This window comes from Colossoma macropomum, unplaced genomic scaffold (genome assembly GCF_904425465.1).
Source record: "Colossoma macropomum unplaced genomic scaffold, Colossoma_macropomum, whole genome shotgun sequence".
Classification (NCBI taxonomy): Eukaryota; Metazoa; Chordata; class Actinopteri; order Characiformes; family Serrasalmidae; genus Colossoma; species Colossoma macropomum.
Window position 1 is genome coordinate 35,085,253 of NW_023494793.1, and position 22,193 is coordinate 35,107,445.

The window sequence follows — 22,193 nt, forward strand, 5'->3', positions numbered from 1 at the left end:
AGCACACATCTTTAAAAGCAACTTTTATATAATCATCAATATGGCCAAAAGTATGTGGACACCTGACCATCACATCTTTATGAGCTTGTTGGATGTCCCATTCAAAACCATGGGCAAAAATATGATGTTGGGCCCCTGTTGCAGGTGTAACAGCCTCCATTCATCTGGCAAGGCTTTTCACAAGATTTTGGAGTGTGTCTGTGTCTGCAAAGTTGGAAGCATATAATTGTGTAAAATGTCTTTATATGCTGCAGTGAAGTGTTAACATTACACTTACTGAAGCTGAGGGGCCAAAACACTGAAAAAAGGCCCCAGCTCATTCTCCCTCCTCCACCAAACTTTACTGTTGGCACTGTGCATTCCATGGGGTAGCATTCTCCTGGCATCCACCAAACCCAGATTTGTCCATCAGACTGCCAAACAGTGAACACGTTTCCACTGAGTCCAGTGGTGGGGTGCTTTATACCACCCCAGATGCTTAGCAGTGCGTATAGTGATCTTAGGCTTCTGTGCAGCTGCCTGGCCGTGAAAACCCATTTCAAGGGTCATAAAATGGTTTGTGGTAATCAAATTCTGAGATTTTAAAGTCTATAACGATATATTGCATCACCATATTGTTGGACGATTTGAAGCATAAAAATGCTGTATAAAAAATGAAAGTGAACACATTGATGGAGGTGTGCTGGTATCAATACAGTGATCTACAAAAGATTAACATAAGATGGGACTGCAGATGTTTCTAGTGTCCAGTGAGAGTATATCAATGCACTGAATAAGATCTAGTACTTCACTGTTGTCAGTAATGCCACTTTATAGAGCTGCTCAGAATCAATGAGATTCCACTCCATTCAGTTCAGACTTTGCAGCAGATCTTTCTGCCTCTTCCGAGCTCAAGACGTTTGCAATAAAGTCTTCTTGAACACTAAAGGCTCCGTCTGGTCTGACACAGAAAAGCAAACACGAGGCTCAGTTTGCAAACACTTGATCCACATCTCAAACGACACCACTTCCAATTTGGTCTTAAGAAAGGTCCTGAAATAAAGTCGATGTCAGATTTATGTCGTGTCCTTAAACTGCAGAATTGTTTGCACCTCTGTGCTGTTGAGTGTGTGTAGATTCTGTTCTTAGCTAAAAACAAATCCCAAATGAGTTATCATAAAAAAACTGCATAAGTGGGTTACTGTAAGAACGGATGGTGAATGAGGCCCAATGTCTGAGGACAGAAAAATGGAAGAAAAATACATTTAAACCAAACTTTCACGTTTTGTTTCGCAAACAAGAGCTAATCTAAGGCAAGTATGAGGCTGTTGTTTACTTATAAGGTTAAAAAATATTTAAGAACATTTTTTTCAAGAATAACGCTTATTCTTAGACATTTTCTTAAAAGAAAAGTTGAAGAAATAAAGAGAATTCTTAAGAGGTTTTCTGAAGAATAACTATTTGCATTAGCTATTTGCATAAGTATGAAGTTAAGGAAAAACACATTTAAGAAGTTATTTCTTTTTTAAGACACTTTGGTGAATCCAAACAAAAGACAATTTGGTGAACAAAAATGTTCAATGTGGTTCTCAAAACTTAAGAAGTTCTCAGATATTCTTTTAACAAAGTCTTGATATATATTTTTAAAGAAAATCCTAAATGTTTCCGGTACAACTTTACAGTAAGGCTACCCTTACAAGGGTTTAGATATGGTTTAAAAATATTCATAGTTATTAGTTAGGTCATAAACACCTTAAAAATCGTTAATACACAGTTATAACACATACATAAAGGGGCAACAGTGAGCTGTTCTATTGGTACATATGAGTACCTGATGAAGCTGAAAGGTTTAATACTGACTGATGAAGAAGAAGAGTAAAATAAGTAACCAGTGAGATCTGGGGTTTAACAGTACAGATGAATGTTGGCTCACTATTTGGCAAGCAACAGGTCACAGTTGCCCTTTTTCTTCATATGTTATAAGTGCTTATTTTATGACTTGTCGGGTGTTTTTGATTCAGATTTGGTTTGGGTTCATGATCTAATGAATAAAACTAATTTATAAGGGTAATCTTACAATAAAGTGGTGTCATGTTTCCTTATGTAGGCTGTTTGTAATGTAGTCTTTTGATATATTACATCATTTTACATCTTATCAAAAGTGATACAAGATACATTTTGAATGTGAATGAAACATTATTTGCATTAACCAGTTATTCATTTTAAATCTCATTAGGAGTCAAAAGAAGCTTACCTTCTTCTTACAGTCCAAGACAAGTGTGAGGCTGTTGTAAAGGTGAAGTAAACAATTAAGAGCACTATTTTTCAAGAATACCACTCATAAATACAATTGATCAAAGTTAAGAAATAAGAGATCAATATATACTGTGAAAAAAAAGTTTATCTTCTAAATATTTTTTTTTTAATTGAGCCTCAGATTTGAAATTGCACTCAAGTCTCTATTCAGTCTGTAAGCATTAACTCCTTAAAATCCCAGGCTTATTACATACTAAGGCTTATTACTCAGTAACTACAGGGACTTCAATGCAAACTAGTTGAGCTATTCTTAGCTATTCTTATAGAAGTGTGTAATAAAGCTATAAGCCACAAGAGATCGTGGGTTACTGCGATTTTACCATGGGAAGGGTGTTTTTAGGCACGACGTGACGCAAATGAACATATGACAACACAGCATTTGTTTAATGCAAAAATCTTCAATTCATAAGTACGTTTTGGTCACTAAATTACCACCACAAGTCTTATTTAGCACCAATCCAGCGGCGCCCCTCTTCTCGTGCTGGGACTGAATCTCAAATGGCTCCCTGCTGCTGACATAGTGCACTACGTACGAATTTAAATACTGGATCCTGCAGCCCAACGGTGCAAAATATAGCTAAGAAATAGTCATTTGGGACTCAGACACATCCACACTCGATAAATGATGCACTATTCGGCTGTAGAGGCTAGAATTTCTAAACTTTCATAGCTAGTGCACTATTTACGGAGTACGGAGCTGTTTGGGATTCAGTCTGGGTTTGACGCGTCTTCTGATGGAAATATTTGAAGCCTGTAATCCATTTAAGTGACATTTTTAGACTTTTATACCGCCATTTTACAGTTAATCATACTGTAAGTGCTTTAATTCAAGCCTGTGATATTAATGATGGAGTTGTTTAGTCTTTTAGCCTGTTAGCTAGCTGACCAGATGTTCTAGTTAAGAACATAAGCTGCCCCTCAGTTTCAAGAAAAAATGTGTTCTTACTTCATCAATAGTCAAGTCAAGTCAAGTCAAGTCAAGTCAAATTTATTTATATAGCGCCTTTTACAACAGATGTTGTCACAAAGCAGCTTTACAAAGAATCCGGGTCCACGCCCCCAGTGAGCAAGGCTTGGCGACAGTGGCAAGGAAAAACTCCCTCAAAAGGAGGAAGAAACCTTGAGAGGAACCAGACTCAAAGGGGAACCCATCCTCCTCTGGTCGAGACCGGATAAGAGGACAGACACAAAACAGTATAAGTGGATACAGTTTAACACCACTGTGCAGTGCACCGGCCGCATCTCAGGTCAGACCCTCTTAGGACAGGCAGCCGCTCAGCTCAGGGAAAGAGAGGGGGAGGGGGGAGGGGGGATGAGAGGGACATAGTTAGGAAAACAAATTAACCAAAGGCTCGACTAAACAGGTAAGTTTTTAGCCTAGACTTAAAGATAGAGGCTGTGTCTGAGTCCCGAACACAGACTGGTAGGTTATTCCAAAGGTGGGGGGCTTTGTATGAAAAGGCTCCTCCCCCTGACGTAACTTTATTTATTCTGGGTACTAATAATGAGCAGCACCTTGTGATCTAAGTGGGCGTGTCGGTTGATAATAGGAAATAAGGTCACTGAGGTACTGAGGAGCAAGGCCATTCAAAGCTTTATATGTCAGTAGAAGAATCTTGTACTCAATGCGGAATTTAACTGGCAACCAATGTAAGGTACACAAAATTGGGCTGATGTGGTCAAATTTCCTTCTTTTGCTGAGAACTCTGGCTGCAGCGTTCTGGACTAACGGAAGTTTGTTAAGGTTTTGGCTGGAACAACCAGAAAGCAGAGCGTTACAGTAATCTAACCTGGACGTGATGAATGCGTGAACTAACGTTTCTGCATCCTGTAGCGACAGTGCATTTCTTAATTTAGCGATATTACGCAGGTGGAGGAAAGCTATTCTGGTAATATTGGTAATATGCTCATCGAAGGCCAGACTGGGATCAATCGTGACACCAAAGCTTTTTACAGATGTGCCTGGTGCGACTGAGAAACTATCGAGATTAAGAGTAAACGTAGGCAGATTATCCCTAGCAGCTTTTGGACCAAGAAGAAGGACTTCGGTTTTGTCTGAATTTAGTAAAAGGAAGTTGCTTGACATCCATTCTTTAATGTCTTTTACACAGTCCTCTATCTTATTAAGTTCAGTTTTCTCCTCTGGTTTAGCTGAAATATATAATTGTGTATCATCGGCATAGCAGTGGAAACTGATGCCATGTTTTCTAATGATGGTACCTAGTGGTAGCATAAATAAGGTAAATAACATGGGTCCTAAGACAGAGCCCTGTGGAACACCATACTTGCTGATGGTTCACGATTTACATTAACAAACTCAAAGCGATCACTAAGGTAAGATTTGAACCACGAAAGAGCTTTACCTGTCACTCCTACTAGTTTCTCAAGCCTGTCTAATAGAATGGAATGGTCTATTGTGTCAAAAGCTGCACTAAGATCGAGTAAAACCAGTAAGGATATGTTTCCTTTGTCAGCGGATAATAAAAGATCATTTACAATTTTCACTAACCCTGTTTCGGTACTATGGTGAGGCCTGAAGCCGGACTGAAATTTTTCATATATATTACTCCTATGCAGATGGGAACATAATTGTTTTGCCACGGCTTTCTCTAAAATTTTTGATAAAATATACTCGGTGGTCCATGCGAGCGGCATGAGAGTCAAAGGTTATTCCATTAACAGTACAAGGGTTTTTTCATGCAGTGGTGCAGTAATATATAATCCAGTTGTTATGAGTCGGTCATAAGTGTGGGTATATCTTGGATTTTACAACGGCTTTGAACGCAGCTTGACCAGTCAGATTTTAGGACCGGAACTATCCATTTTATAATAAAGCTTTGTCATTGTCTGGCCACTTAAGGGGTTTATCAGGTAACCAAATTTTGGGTTGTTTTGTGCATTGGATCGTAGAGCTGCACACTGAGTCTCCATTGTTCGGATTGCGCATTCTTTCGTAGTCCACTTGTGTTCTGTGGAGCTTTCATTATTACTTAATTCATCATTTATGCTTAAAGTACAATAAATAGGAGCTGATTCAGGAAGGAGAAAATAGAGTGTTGTGGAATGATGTTTAATCATTTGAGGTGGGGAAAAATGGTATTTTCAGCCATCAGACCAACAAAACATAATTTAAAGTGTCTGCATTTGATAAAGAATTTAAATGGTCTGAACTTTTCTCTGTCTGGGTCTGTCTCTCTCTCTCTCTCTCTCACTCTCCGATCACGTGGTCAGGGCCTGTGCTCGGTCAGACAAGCGCACTGCTTCGATAATACTGGTCCTTTTAGCTCCTCACTAAGGACGTTAGCAGCTCTTTGTAACGCCAAGACCAGCTTAATTAACTAAGACACTAGTATAATTACAGCAGGGGGAAATTGATTTTTATTGGCTTTCACTGCTGTCTTCATGCTCCATTAGGGGAAGGCCATTAAAGCTTGTTGCTCACACAGTCTTCTTTTTTACACACACACACACACACACACACACAGAGGTTTGTTTTAATACTATGTCAGGACATGGGTCATATAAAGACCAACCGGCCACTTCATTAAGTACCTTGTATTTACACTCATTGTCTAGTTTATCAGCTCCACTTTGATTACACTTTGTAGTTCTACAATTACAGACTGTAGTCCATCTGTTTCTCTGCATACTTTGTTAATCCCCTTTCACCCTGTTCTTCAGTGGTCAGGACCCCCACAGGACCAACACAAAGCATATTATTTGGGTGGTGGATCATTCTCAGCACTGCAGTGACACTGGTGGTGTGTTAGTGTGTGTTGCACTGGTCTCAGTGGATCAGACACAGCAGTGCTGCTAGAGTTTTTAATCATTGTGTCCACTTACTGTCAGTAACTTACCTTACCTCAGTAACTAATAGGGCCTGAGTGATTTTACAATTTTGTGGCTGATTTTAAGGGGCTCAAAATTCAGATAACATCATAATATATGTGGATATATATATTTTTTTTAACTTTACGCAATAGTTTTAGTTAAAAATGACTAATATTATTGCTTAGATCCCATGTGTCAAACACGGGGGCCAAGTCAGGCCTGTGACAAAGTCTTATTCGGCCTGCAAAATTATTTTAATTTTCTATTCTTATTAGCCCGTTTCACCCTGACATGCACTACAGTCCACAGCATGAACTGCAACATAGTGTGTGTTCTGAGCCAATTCCCAACTACAGTCTATTTGCCAGCAGTTACACAAAAAGAAAAGATGCCTGCTGTCTAGTTCAAGAAAAAAAAACTACCTGAAATAATTTAGAATTTAATTAGAAGTTAATTTAGAATTATTATTAAATAAGTATTGAGTGTCTATTTTGCTGTTGTAGTTTTGGCATATTTTGAATAAACAACGGCCCATTCGGGTCATGGCAAAATGTTAAGTAAAAATAAACACAGGTGGCCCACAGATTTGCTAATAATGTTTTTAATATGTCCCTTTTAGTGGTTGAGTTTGACACCCTTGGTTTAGATTGATGTGATTGTCAGCTGTCAACTAGGAACTGTGAAATATGACTTCGCAATGGTCATAGTTATTAAAGTCAAATAAACAGCACGAACTCACAGTCGTGTAGCAGTGGGGGTGGAGCTAACCCTGAACTCTTTAAAGTTCTGATTTCCGTTTATTATCTTATTTTTCTTCGTTTGTCATTGGTTCTCTTAAATTTTGCTAATACTAATAAAATCATGGGCTCTAATCACTTAATCAAAATAGTTTCAGTAAAAAAGAAACATACCGCTTTTGTAGACCTCGAGAAATCTGGAGATTTCTTTCTGAAAATGTACAAAAATGCAGGGCGACACTATGTGGAAAACTCACTCTATCTGCCATGTGTCTGTCTGTCTGTCCACCTGTTTGTTCCTGTCCGTTCATCCGTCTGATTTTTCCCCGTTCTCTGAATCTTTTTAGGTAAGGGTTTAGTGTGGCAGATGGTGCCAAGGGACAGATGGCAGGCCGGGGTGTCTCAGGAGGTGGGGGGGTGTAGGTGGTGGGGTGGAGTCTAGCCTCTGGGGGGTCCTGATTCGCCTCCAACACGAGTGAGTCAGAGGGCATGGCGGTGGTGTGCAGGAGGGGGGGATGGTTCAGGTGCTGTGCGTGTGAAATAAGCAGAGGTGGATTTAAGCATGCGCCGTGCAGAAAGGAAGCGATGAGCAGGGCGGCGTGGGCACGGTGATGACTCAGATCCTTCTGAGACCTCCAGAGATTTTATCCGTGTTACTCGTGAACAGCTAATGCTCCAGTTGCGTATCAGTGGGTGTCCTGCTTTCCTCTCTGAAGCTTTTGAGCCTTTTGCTGTTCTTGCTGTGTTATTCTTGAATCCCTGTGCATGTTTGGAGTCTGTTTGCCTTTCCTGCATAGAGAAAGTATCGGGCTAAGTAAAGCTTCACTCAAAACAGGTAGCAATCTGTTGTATTTTATTTGTGATTTGCTGATTTTAGAACATCAACAAAACAGGCAAAAAAAAAAAAACATGTAACTTTTGCATACGACTGTACAGTGACCACTTAAGAGATTCCTTAATGGAATATTTCCTTGCCTTGTACTATGTTAACATTGTTAAAGTCTCAAAACGTATCATTTATTCCCCAGTCCATACCGCCCATGTATGAAAATTAAGCAAATCAAACCATTTTAAATTCATTATTATTGTGATGTCACATTCAACTACCCATTCAGCTTACAGCATTGCTCTATGGTGGTCCTGTGGGGGTCCAGTGGCGTGGAGTGTTGTTACTGCAGACAGTCTGTAGAAAAGTTAATAGAGCGGAAGTTAAGGGGAAAACGAATAAACATTGTGGTGTTCCTGGCTGTCAGAAAGCAAATGGATCATTGCAGCCTATCAAAGAATCCACACTTTTAAAAGGGGCAGCTGAAGTTTATTATTTCCAACACTCCTTTGGTACAAACTTTTCAGCATGTCCTAAACACTCTACCCTTGACTGCTGTTTGAATGAGGGTCAATACAGAGCAGTCAGTCGGACTATATTTACATTTACTAGTCTTAAAAGCACAGTAACAAGAACTGCCTGTTGGATTCTACGAATAAAAAGGGGTTTAAAAATAATCATGTAAAAATGAATTGTCACTGTCTTTGGTACATAAAACCACATAAATATAACTTTGGGAAAAGTGGACTTTGGAAAAAATGAAATACCAGAAAAATAAAGACTGTGACCTTTTTAAAAATGAACGTTCTTTCCATTTTCGAGCAAGTTAACCCCTTAAACCCACTTGCAGGCCCAAAGTATTAATACACACTTCTATTACCTAATAATAGCTCCGCCAGTTTGCATTAAAGTCCCTAGTTACTGAATAATAAGCCCTAGTATGTAATAAGCTGGGATTTTAAGGGTTTAACAATGCCTGTGTTTGTGCCGGAGGCTCATGGCTCCCTAGGAGGCTACATGCACGCTAAACTGGCTGATCCTGCAGCAGCATGAACATCAACCTCACCAGCAACGTGATTGATCAGAGCCTTAGGTGCATGTTAAAATGTAGACACCCTGCAGTTTTGGTGACATGATTAGGGGTTGAAGCATAGCCAAGGTTGACAAGGCTAGCACATAGTCCATCATTTGACATGTCTTAGGTCAGAAATGTCTGACATGTGAAGTGCCGTTCATAAGGACTATAAATGTGACTTTAAGTACAGTATTAATAGAATGTTGTTAAGACAGATAGCAGTGCTATTCACAGCTGAGACCAAAGATGGGCTGGGCAAAGGTCCTTTAACCAGCATTTAGTGTCTCTCCTGCAGCCAAACAGTTCTGTGTGTTCTAGATGCTTAAGTAAATTAGGCCCGAAGAATCCAGAAATATCCACTCCGCCCAGCATATGCTTCAAACCACTGATCTCCGCTCCCCGGGTGGCCTAGATGGAGATATATTTTGGTCACAAAACCTGTTCGAGGCATCTTCAGTAGAATGGGATAATTAGATTGATTAAATATTTGCAGCTCAACTCATAGATAGATAGATTGAACACATTCAGCTTAGAAAAACATTGACCAATTGAATGCCACAAAAAGAGGGGTTATAAAGCCCCTAGCATTGGGCTGTGGACCAGTGGAGCTGCATTCTCTGGAGTGATGGAGCTCCATTTACAGTCTGTGGCGTACCTGACCTCAATAATGCACTTGTGTCTGCCATCGAATCCTCACAGCAAAGTTCCAACCTCTAGTGTAAAGCCTTCCCTGAGGAGTAGAGGCTGTTACTGCAGCAAAGTACATAAGCTCTCTATTAACCCTTAATTTCAGGAGAAACATTGGACGAGCAGGTGTCGACACTTTTAAAAATTATGGTTCCTCAAGGGTTCTTTAGTAAAGAAAATGGTTCTGTGTAGAACCATGAACACTCAACGAACCCTTTGCATGATTAAAGGGTTCCTTGCTTTGCTAAATCATCCTTCAGATTGATGGAGAATGTGCTGTAGATGGTTCTATTTAGAACCATATAAAACACTCCTCCATCAATCTGAAGAACGCTTTAATGATACCCTTTATTTTAGTCAAATAAAGGGTTCTTCGAGTGTTCATCACACATATTAGGCAATAGACATCATACTGTGGTTTTAGAAATGTGTGCTCAATTGCTAGTAAATATTTACGTATAACTTCTATATCCCCAGTAGAATGGGCTAATTAGGTATGTTGAATATTTATTATTATTATTATTATTATTATTATTATTATTATTATTATTATTTCAGACTATCCTTCTTATCCACATTAGCTTTCTTTTGAAAGAATCTTCTGCTGCTCTTTGAATGGTTTGTTTAAAAAAAATAAACAAATAACTTGGTATGATGTTTTGTTTTCTACCACAATGAACTTTAAGTATTGCACAAATGTCCAAATACTTTTGGGCCACTGTATATTAGGAAAAACTATTTTAGAAAATTGTAGACTTACAAGAAATGTGAACGACACTATGAGGCATGAGCCTAAATTTGTGCTTGAATGCAGATGAATATTTAAATATCATATAACTCAAGGTATAAAAATGCAGTGTATTGGTTTCATGCAAGTTGTTACCAAAATATGTTTCTAAACTGGCACAAATAAATCACAGAATAACTCTACAAACCATGTACGCTACACAAAGCTACTGTGGCAGGCAGCCACAACGCAGCAATGTATTGTAGGCCTACATTTAGAATAATGTAAGCTGTTCTGTTCTGTAGAATAATTCTGCAGCTAAACTGTATCTAAAGCGTGCAGGAGATTGAAGATAGTTGTCTCTATTCAGTCACGCATACTGTGTGTCTTGTTTTAAGATGCAGGTACGGAGAGAAGGAGTGCGCTGTGTAGTGCAGGCTGGTGTCCAGGGAAGCTCATGTTAACTGTCTGAAATTGCAGAGACAGTACCATCTGTCTTTATTTGGCCCTGGATTTCCCGGCGCTGCTGTGTTCAGGATGGCCGGTGCAGCTGCAGCTCAGCAGAAATGCCGCGTGCGCTTATGAAGGTTAGCTTGCAGGAGATTAAGGTTGGAGGGCTACGGCCTCCCATCTCCCTCTCTCTCACTCTATTTCTTTGTGCTCAGTGTAAATGAGTCAGCGAGGCAGCTGTCTGCCTTCCCTAGGCACAAATTACACTAAAAGTGATTTTCAGTGGAGAATACCCATCCGCTGTATAGTTTCCCCTAAGACTGGGCTTAATCTGTGCCGTAGGGACAGTTTCCCTAAAACGGATCCCATAAGCCTAGCTTTGTGCAAAAATAAAGTATTAAAATACATATCTAATGGCAGTTTTCTTTCAGAAACCCGTCTTACTTTGTGAACCCCACACATCTCCAACAAGTCTTCAACAGTCTCTTGCAATCACATGATTCAGCTGAGAGTCTGAGGACTATCCAGGGCTTTGGCCAGTAACTCCACTAATCTGAAGCCCTATTCAAACTGGATTAGTTTTTATCTGGGGATATACTGTGATTTAAATGATAACCAATGAGATGTGTGATGTTAATTTAGTATGAAGCTGCACTGGGTGTATCCATTGCAGTCTGACAGTAATCCTTCTGGGATTATTTTAATCCAGTATGAATCTACAGTATGTGTAGTATTTATGGAGGGACAGTAATAATTGTGGAGTGATTTTAATCCAGTATGAATCTGCAGTGTGTGTAGTTTTTACAGTCTGACAGTAGTAATTGTGGAGCAATTTTAATCCAGTATGAATCTGCAGTGTGTGTAGTTTTACAGTCTGACAGTAATAATTGTGGAGCAATTTTAATCCAGTATGAATCTGCAGTGTGTAGTTTTACAGTCTGACAGTAATAATTGTGGAGCAATTTTAATCCAGTATGAATCTGCAGTGTGTGTAGTTTTACAGTCTGACAGTAATAATTGTGGAGTGATTTTAATCCAGTGTGAATCTGCAGTGTGTGTAGTTTTACAGTCTGACGGTAATAATTGTGGAGTGATTTTAATCCAGTATGAATCTGCAGTGTGTGTAGTTTTACAGTCTGACGGTAATAATTGTGGAGTGATTTTAATCCAGTATGAATCTGCAGTGTGTGTAGTTTTACAGTCTGACAGTAATAATTGTGGAGCGATTTTAATCCAGTGTGAATCTGCAGTGTGTGTAGTTTTTACAGTCTGACAGTAATAATTGTGGAGCGATTTTAATCCAGTATGAATCTGCAGTGTGGGTAGTTAATAAAGCCTGACAGTAATAATTGTGGAGTGATTTTAATCCAGTGTGAATCTGCAGTGTGTGTAGTTTTACAGTCTGACGGTAATAATTGTGGAGTGTTTTTAACCCAGTGTGAATCTGCAGTGTGTGTAGTTTTTACAGTCTGACAGTAATAATTGTGGAGTGATTTTTAATCCAGTATGAATCTGCAGTGTGGGTAGTTAATAAAGCCTGACAGTAATAATTGTGGAGTGATTTTAATCCAGTATGAATCTGCAGCGTGGGTAGTTTTTACAGTCTGACAGTAATAATTGTGGAGTGATTTTAATCCAGTATGAATTTATAGTGTGTGTAATGTTAACAGTGTGACAGTAATACTTTAAAGCGTTTTTTTACAGTCTAACAGTAATGACTTTGGAGTAAATGGTCTTCTGTACTTGGCTGGACCTGAAGCTCCCTCAGTAATAACCGTTTTGTTCCAATCTACCTCACACTTATGCGATAACAAAACCTGCTAATAGACACAATGTATTGTTATTGTTATTGAATTTTTCCTGTGGTGTAACTGTGGGAACTTTGGGGAAATGACACAGATCTGTTATGCTGTACAATCAATTACTCAAACCCTACAAATTACATCGCAGAACAAAAAGTGAAACGTGGACAGTGTGAACTCGTTGCTTAGATTAGGCAAAGACGAAGAGCCGTGTTAACATTGGTGAGGTGTTTCAACAGTGGAGGGACCTCTAAAAGTTCATGATGCTGAAGTTGGCTTCCTATTCACATTTTACCATTCCACCTTAAATCATGCAGCAGTTCCATTCTGGCGTCTACGGTGCTTGAATGTGACTGCTGCACCATTCGAACAAGAAGCTGAGGTGCCGGAATGTAACTGCCTCACCATTTAAGGTGGAACGGGAAAATTTGAACAAGAAGCTGATGAGAAAGAAGGTGACTTCAGCCTCACCTAGAGTTGAAAGGCATAAAAAATGGATGAGGAGGCTGTTCTGTTTCTGCTTGACTGGTGGGTAACATTAACCCATTTTTGCTGTTTCACAGAACCAATAGGTCGGTAGTGTTTTGTCCTGTTTGCTAATGTTTGTGATAGCAGCAGCAATTGTAGCAACAGTTTACTAACCCACAGCCTGGCTAATGCTAGTTGTATAACTTGCTGTGTCGTTTTTCACAACGTTTGCGATGGGTTTTATGAAGATCTAAAATTTTGCTATCCTAGTGTTGTTCACCATGGCAATGCGCATCCATTAATTTGGTGGGCGGAGCTTCTGAAGGAGCACTGATGGGAGGGGGGATTTGTTTTTCTGTTGAGTTCAAATATTAACGGCTGTTCTCCAGAATTGTATACTGGGCCTTTAAGCCCTAATTCAACCACCAAAAAAGGCAGTTCTCCTTCAAACACCCTTTGTCTACATCAAGGGTTCTTGGTTCCAGTCTCAAAGATGTTCCCATGCTCTCTAACACCTGATTCAGCTCATAAAGAGCTTGATAATGAGCTGATGAGTTGAATCAGGTGTGTTGTAGTGAGGAAAAACACTTACAGTGCAGGTCTATGGCTTCTGGGACCGGAGCCTTACAACCCTCTCAAGCTGACATCATATTCACTCCATCAATGCACAGTTAACTGTAGAGTGTGTTTGTACATTCTTTAAAAAGACGGTTTTTCAAGGGTTATTTAGTAAGGAAAATGGTTCTATACAGAATCATAAACACTCAAAGAACCATTTACATGATTAAAGGGTATTTTGCATCATGAAAAGGTCCTTCAGATTGTTGGAGAATGTGTTGTAGATGGTTCTATATAGAACCTTTTTAAAGAAGGGTTCTATATAGCAGCAAAAAGGGTTCTGCCACTGTTACGATACAAGCTTGTAAGAATAGAAGAATCCTTTTTGGTGCTATATAGAACCCTTTTCAAAAAGGTTCTAGATAGAACCATCTACGACACATTCTCCAACAATATAAAGAACATTTTCATCATGCAAAGTACCCTTTATTCATGCAAATGTTTATGGTTCTGTATAGAACCATTTTCCTCACTAAAGAACCATTGAAGAACCATCTCTTTTAAGAGTAAAGGAAAACAGTGATTGTTTTACTGTAAAGCAGGGGTGTCAGACTCAACCACTAAAGGGGCTATATTAAAAATCTCAACAAATCTGTGGGCCAGAAAAAAACTGTTTTTATTTCATTTTTGATTAATGTTGTGCTGCAACCCGAACTGGCCATTGTTTATTCAAATTACACAAGAACCTCAGCAGTAAAATACAGACATTTGTAGTAAACCTTGAAATATTACATGAATATGTGAAATAGTCAAAATGTATAAACCTGCCCATTTGCTTGAACTAGACCTCTGGCATCTTTTCTTTGCTTCTGAGCTGCTGAGCTGACATTAGATGTTTATATTGGTTAAACTGCGGCTGAAATGCAGTTAGTGTGTTTTTTGATATGACTGGTGTGGAATTATGTAGAATTGTGTAGAGGTGTAACCGCTGTCCCCCTAGACTGTTGTTGGGGCAGGAGAGTCAGATCATTACATTGCAGTGCACGCTGGGGACTGTAGTGCAGCGCATTGTGAAACTGTAGTGCAGTGCGTTGTGAAGGGTAATATTAATAGAAAATTAAAATACCTTTGCGGGCCAGATAGGATCATGTCCGTGGGCTGATCTGGCCCGCGGGCCTTGTGTTTGACACATGGGCTGTAAAGGATCAGGTGTGAAAAACACCTTTTTGGACTCTTCTTTCATACAGGACTCTACATACGTGTATATCTTCCTCATATTGCGCTGCACACAGTCATGTCTCATTTGCACTTATTGGTATTATGCTTTAACATAAAGCAGCATCCATTAATCTGTTTCTTAATAAAAATCTTTACACATGAGCCCCTGCTCCAATCATATCGAATGACATCTCTATTGTCTATTTTGGGATTTGTTGTGATATTGTAGCTGTGTACTTTTTCACTGATATTTATCTGTTTACTGTTTGTATTCTGCATTGTTCATTTACATAAGAACCAATTTCACCAAAGCAAATTTATCACACATGCAAGAGCACTTGGCTAAAAAAAGAGACTCATCCACATTGCTGCCATCGTTTTCACCTCTCAGAACTTAGCCTTTGTATTGTATGATATTGGGGTTCAGTTAAGGATAGGTAAGGCTCAGATTGCTTTGCTTTGCTTTAATCTGCTTTGTTTTCATTTCTAGCCCACTTTTTATGTGCCTTTTTGAATAGTGCTCCTGTGAGAAAAGCTTGTTTGTTCAATGCTAGCTGCGTCTGATAGCTCGTCTTTCCCATGAGTCTGCTGGGCTTGGACTGCTCCTGCTGTATTGGCTCAGATGGCTCTGCTCTGCCTTCGTTTAAAGACATGCATCTTCGTTTCACCATTCTGGCTTCCTCACTTACTTTGATGAACAGAAGGCTAAAGTGGCAGTGACAGCGAGATCACCCTGGTAGTCGTGGCGGTCATGCATGAAAGGACTTACCTGAGATCAATAGCCAGGTTGTAAACAAGCTTTTTTTAACTGCATACGAAATCCAGCCTGACAGTCTATAGACATTTTTTTGAAAATCTGCATAGCTTGAGGATGATTTGTTAATTTATTAGTGAGATGAAAGTGTTTGATTGTTGATCATGAATGTAGATGAGATTGAAGATAAACTTGCTGTTCAGACTTTTTTTTATAAATAAGCATGTTTTTTATAAAAAATACTGCTGTCTCTGATCCACTCGTACCATTGCCACACACACTAACACGCCACCACCACCACGTCAGTGTTACTGCAGTGCTGAGAATGAGCCACCATCCAAATAATACCTGCTCTGTGGTGGTCCTGTGGGGGTCCTGACCACTGAGGAACAGGGTAAAAGAGAGCTAACAAAGTACACAGAGATACAGATGGACTACAGTCTGTAACTGTAGAACTACAAAGTGCACCTATATAGTAAGTGGAGCTGATAAAATGGACAATGAGAGTAGATACAAGGAGGTGGTTTTAATAAATAAACAAATGTGTAAGTGCTTACTGATCCAAACTGCACTTTAAATGAGCTTCCAAGAAATCTCAGCACATTAAACAATATAGGAAGCCTTGTGCATCTTTTATACAGTGATAGACTGTGCTAACACATTTCACAGTGGCCAATATGGACATGCATGTAGTGTGACTCCTCTGGCAGCAGATTTAAACACATTTGAGGCCATCCAGGTTCAGTAGGGTTTAAGAACCATCCATTGAAAGTTCTTTGTAGAAGCAAGAGTGGTTCTTCTAAGGCCCATGTGTCAAACACAAGGCCCACGGACCAAGCCAGGCTCATGGCAGAATCCTATTTGGCCCGCAAAATTATTTAAATTTTCTGTTAATATTCTGGCCCACAGATTTCTTGAGATTTTTTAATATGGACCTTTTAGTGGCTGCGTTTGACACCCCTGTTCTAAGGCGTCACTCCAAAGAGCCCTTTTTGGCAAGTTTATTTTTAAGAATATACTTGGAAAATTTCAAAAGAAGACCCAGACTTTTATATGGGCAGTGCATCTGTGCTTTGGAACAGCTTGGTTTAAGAGCAGTGTTTTTAGGTCTGTAAAAGTAAAGCAGAATTAGTCTCAAAGGTCCATGAGCGGCATCTTGCAACCCATCAGTTTTATTCCATCCTGCAGTTCTCTAGCATTCGTTCTGACCTGACCACCCTGCGAACCGCCACTGAACTGGAGCAGAGCTGCCTGGAGTCAAGCTTTTCTGGAGCCGAGTACAGTCCTGCTGAAAGGAGAGAGCCAGGAGCAAGACTGTGTGGGCTGGCCGCTTTGATGCAACTGTCTTAGGCAGCACAACATTGGTGTTTAGGGACAGGAAGGAACTGAGGTTAGGACTGAGGCGTGAATTCTGGTGGGGATCGGTTGGTGGCAAACAAAAAGAAACCATTCAGACGGAGCATGACTAGAATTCAGTTTTAAGAAAAGGGAGATGCTTGCTGGGTGAACTGATGAAAGTGTGGGTTAAATGTATATTGATACCATGGCTTGTTTTCAATCGATGCCTCTACAGTGTTTCGTTTGAGCACAGACTCCACACTGGATGCACAGCACACATGACTTGCCGTGTCATTCAGTCAAAGTCAAGAACAAGGAGCTGACTTGACTCTTTATCTGTGTGTGCGTTTGTTTCTGCAGCACGGATAGTTAAAAGCAGGCAGTGGTGTGAGATGACCCCATGTTCAGAGGGAGAAATCTGTGGGCTGCTGTTGAACCACTCCGGCTGGACCTGCACCAAGGGAGGCGGACGAATAAAAACGGTCACGGTAAGACACTCACTACTGTAGGAAAAGTGCACTTTTTTCACAGTTGATTGTGCTAGATAAATGTGGAAATAGGGGTAAGCAATATGATGATACAGCCATACATAAAAGTGAACATTCTCGGTCAAAATACATGTTTTGTTGACTTTCTAAGTAAAAATAAGTACACATTTTATGCAGGGAACAGACTTACATATGGCACGTGTGGCTTAAATATGACAAAAAATATATTAAATAACTTACATAAGCCAGTGGGTAGCGCTGTCGTCTCACAGCAAGAAGGGCCTGGGTTCGATTCCCCGGTCAGGTAACCAGGGTCCTGCCTGTGTGGAGTTTGCTTGTTCAACCTGTGTATGGGTGGGTTTCCTCCCACAGTCCAAAGACATGCAGTCAGGCTGATTGGATATGCTAAACTGCCCCTAGGTGTCAGTGTGTGTGTGACTGTATTTCTCTGTGTGTCTGCCCTGTAATGGGCTGGCAACCTGTCCAGGGTGTATCCTGCCTTCTGTCCAATGACCGCTCGGATAGGCTCCATCACCCCTCCGCGACCCAGAAGGATAAGCGGTTTAGAAAGTGTGTGTGTGTATGTGTTCATTCCAGCAAATAAGCAGTAATTGCCCATTACAATGTGCAGAAGTGTGTTTTCTGTAGAGGAGGATGTTTTAACTTATTTTCACTTAGAAAGTCACCAACACATCGTCGAAACTTCTGCAAACATCTGTTTTTACTGTGCGTATATATTTAACTGCATTCACATTTGTGTATGTGTAAACAACTGCACCATTAATCAAAAATTAATAATCACAATTGTAAACCCTGCAATTAGCTAATCATTGCAATTATGCACTCAGCAGTGGCGCTGAGCGGCGGTACTGTATGTCAATGTTGTAAGATGCCGTTACAAAAGCAGCTTTAAAAAGCAAAGAGCACTCGAAAAGCCCCAGACATACCAGAGGCATTCCCAAAGAGGGAACACAGGGAGCAGAAATCTTGACGGGCCTCATCCGCAGGTGCAGCGTGAAGTCAAGTCAAGTCAAGAGCACAAACACAAACACTCAGAGACAGTGGTTATCTTTAGGCCCCGGAGAGTGTTTATTCACAATCAGACATGCAGTGAAGGTGAAGGAAGGCGGGGGTGACTCTGTGTTAGTGGAGCTCGGGCTAGAAGAAAAGTCGTTTCCAGGCAGCTGGAGAAGGGAACAGGTGGGCAGGTGCACAGTGATTAGGGGAGTCGTCTCACGGTGCTCTCATCGGGGAATCTGAGGGAAAATAGAGAAGAGAGTCCTTTGTTGAGAGAGATTGCGAGAAGTTTGATTTGGGAGCCTCTCAGGGGCTCTCTGAGTCACTCCAGTCCCCCTCTAAACTGACTTTTATGCTCTGTTTGCTGGGGCTGGAACAGACAGAGTCTTGAACAAGCTGCCAGCCTTGTTTACTTTTAACCGTTTCAACCCTAAAACGTATTATTATTGAATCACTATTATAAAATATTTAGTAACTGCTGTTAAAATAATGATAAAGTTTATGTAAATTATGATTATTCAAACTCGAATAATCAAAATGTCATTGATTAAAATGGACCTTCTCGATGAATCAATAATTATTTGTTGCGAATTACTGATCTCACTTTGCTATGTTTACAGTACTGTTCAAAAGCCAGAGACCACATTTTGTTTGTTGAATTCCCAATCAAAAAAAAGAATGTTATTCATTTTCCATAACTAAATAAAATATCCATCTAATACAATATCCGTATAGCACCCTTTTTCCTTTGTCACTTATCTCCTTGGAAATATCTCCACAAAAATGACCAACTTGTACATAATGGCTGTTTTGAATGGACATTCTTTTGCACAGTTCTGTGTATTTAGCATTTTACATGCGTTTTTCTACTACACAGTATATATATTGACATGGAAATCTTTGAAGGTTATGACAGTGTGGAACCTGAAGTGAGAGCCCATATATTGGCCTTTAGATTTGAATGGGTTTAGCTGCTGTTTCCAGTTTAACTGGCTGAATGTGGTATGTGGCTGCTGGCCGTGGTCCTGAAACATTGCTGTACTCTATAGTTCAGTGGTGCTATACAGCATTCCTTTAAACTCATAAAGGCGTGGCTAATTAGCTGATGATGTTAAATTAAGCGGAATGCAGTGCTGTGGCCTGCCAGGTCTGGAGTCTGACATCACTACCATAGACAGTGGGTGAATGGTAGTGTTTGGTTTGGTTTGGTGGTGCTCCATGTTGGCCCAGTGTGACGATGCAACAAATCCAGGCTGAAGGGAACTGAACAGAGGCCATAGAAACTGAAGAGGGCACTGGTGTTGCTGTCAGGAGAGCTCAAGAGGCACTGAATGCAGAACTTGAAAGTGGATAGGCCACCCAAATTTGGTTGTGTGTGGTAATTGGTTATTTTAATTGGCCGTTGACTGAGGGCCAGATGTATGTCCCCAGTGTACCTGGACTTAACGTGTAATGACTAAGACTGCAGTTTATCATGCAAACTGCCCATAGCCCCACAGTAATGGCTATTTGTGAGGCGTAGAGTTTAGAAGGCAAAGTGAAACGATGGAGCCGTCAACATGTTCAAGAGAAAACATAAAATTAAGTGTAGTGATGAAGAGATACTGGCGTTAATAAATAAAGTTCCAGCAAAACTCTATAGGGGTGACAACAGTCTCGCCTAGCTAGTAGTTAACGAAAAGGGAAAAAGAGATATTTAAAACAGACATCAGTGATTTGGAGATGGATGGACTTCAGTCTGGTTTAGTCTGCAGTGAGAAACTGTCAAACAGTAAAAAGTTGCAAAGCTGAAGTCAGCTTCTTGTTCGCCAGCTTATTGTTCTAATTTTCTCGTTTTCACCTTAAATGGTGCAGTGGTTACATTTTGGCGCCTCAGGCACCATTTAAGAAGAGCAAGAAGCTGGCAAATGAAAAGCTGACTTTGGCCTCATAAAAAGTCAAACATTGAGAGACATTTTACATGAAGCTATTTTACTTTTGCGGAGAAGTTTCCTGCCAGAGACGTAAGAAAAGCGGCTATAGCTGAGCTAAAGCTTAGGGCGGAAGAAAGTGAGTCTGCATTTTCGTTAATATTATATTTTTTAACCTATACTAGGACATACTGAGACACATTTACAGCCAAGATGGTGAAATGGACATAAAATGTTGTGGCTCCCAAGGTGGTTTGATATTAGTTGAAAGGACAAAATGGCTCGTCTTAACATTCAGGTTGCTGACCCCTGATCTAACCTCTGTGTCTGTTGCCTTTGTAAAAAAAAAGCATGTTTTCTGAGACCTTAACACAAGCTTACACCTAGTTTTAAAATAATTGCAAATGAAAAGAAAAATGGCCATTATTAATTTCTCGAACTGCAGTAATGAGAGTCGGAAATGTAATCAGCTGCACATTTAATATCTTCACCCACTTTTTACACAATTATCCCACATTTTGCACAGCCCTCCCTCAAATTCATTTGCATGAGGAAGAGAAACACATTTTGTGATTCACCATTCACACCCAGCCCCGAAAACAGTGTGTTTAGGCTCATGTAGCAGTTTCATACAACATGCAGACAAAAACTGGTACAAAAGGCTCAAACCACTGAGCCCTTAGTGTATGGTCTGTGATAAAGGTGAAGGGCTGGCCAATGAGGTAATAACTGAGGTCTTCCAAGGACTACTTGATGGCAAGTGCTGCTCACTTGGCCACGGCATACTTTCTATGCATGATAGAGAGTATGCGATTAATGCAAATCAATGGTTCCCAGTCCTGGTTGTGGAGTACCCGACTCAAATGATGAATAGAATATGTAATAATGTTTGAACCAGGGCTAAGAACCATTAGTATAAATCACAGGTTCACACCCCTCGTCCTGGAGTCCTCCTGTCCTGCACAATTTTTGTGTTTTCTTGCATTAAAATACCAACTTTTCTTTCTTAAAATACCAACTTCGACTAAGGAAGGGCTTGTTAACCCTTGTCAAATTTGAGGGCTTGTTAACCCTTGTCAAATTTGCCCATCAAATTTTCTTTTTGAGCTGCCGCTCACGCAACGTCATTGGACAGCTGAGCGCGCTCGGAGGACAGCGCCAACCGCCAGATCTGTTACGTCAGCTAACAGACGCCTGCACTGACTAGCATCGCACTGAGTGAGTGATGGGGGGAGAAAGGCAGCCATCCCACCCACCCAGAGAGAGTGAGGCCAATTCTCTCGGACTCCCGGCTACGGATGGGTGTAGCATCACCAGGGATCGAACTCGCGATCTCCTTGTTGAAAACCTTGTATCTCCATTTTTGTCATTCTTCAGTTTTCGACATAATTTGAAAATGCCTGTTGTTCTTTACATTGTATGTAAATTTCATGACGAATTGACCAAAAGAAATGACCCAAAATGACTTGGAAAAAACTCTGGTTCCACTGACTTACATTAAAAGTAAAGCAGGTTTTTTCCTTCTCCTGTAAAGTTACCATTTTGGAGATACAAGGTTTTCTTCTGACAACAGCGATGTGTGTTCCATGTCCATTATGTGCGAAACTGACCAATGGACACTCACTGGACCAGTGGAAATCACTAAGGACTGACCCATCCAGTCAGAAACCCCTCATTCTTCATTCAGTTGACATCGGAGACATGTGAAATGGTGAGCAAAGGGTTTACAGCCACTGAAGTTGCTGCAGTGGTTTGGAAAGTAGCATTTTAAAAATAAAACATATGAGTATCATGTTATATGCAATATGCAAGTGCCTGTGTAAGGTAAGGTAAATTTAAGAAGATATGCAAAAATCAAGAAAATGCCCTTAGACCACATCATATCACTGTTTCTTGCAAATACCTTGGCTTTAAAAATACTTTTTGGTAACCAAACTACCATCGCAAGTCCCCTCTACACACACTGGGGCTGAATCTCAAATGGCTCCCAGCTCCCTACATAGTGCACTATG

The 22,193-nt window shown here is 40.3% G+C and overlaps 1 protein-coding gene across 1 annotated transcript in view; it reads left to right on the forward strand.

Moving 5' to 3' along the window:
* The window catches only part of tafa5l (TAFA chemokine like family member 5, like), a 99,154-nt gene that overhangs the window by 43,767 nt on the left and 33,194 nt on the right, over positions 1 to 22,193 (forward strand). Inside the window, exon 4 of the mRNA XM_036579360.1 lies at positions 17,127 to 17,254. Coding sequence (XP_036435253.1) covers positions 17,127 to 17,254 — 128 coding nt within the window. The remainder of the gene's footprint in view (positions 1 to 17,126; positions 17,255 to 22,193) is intronic.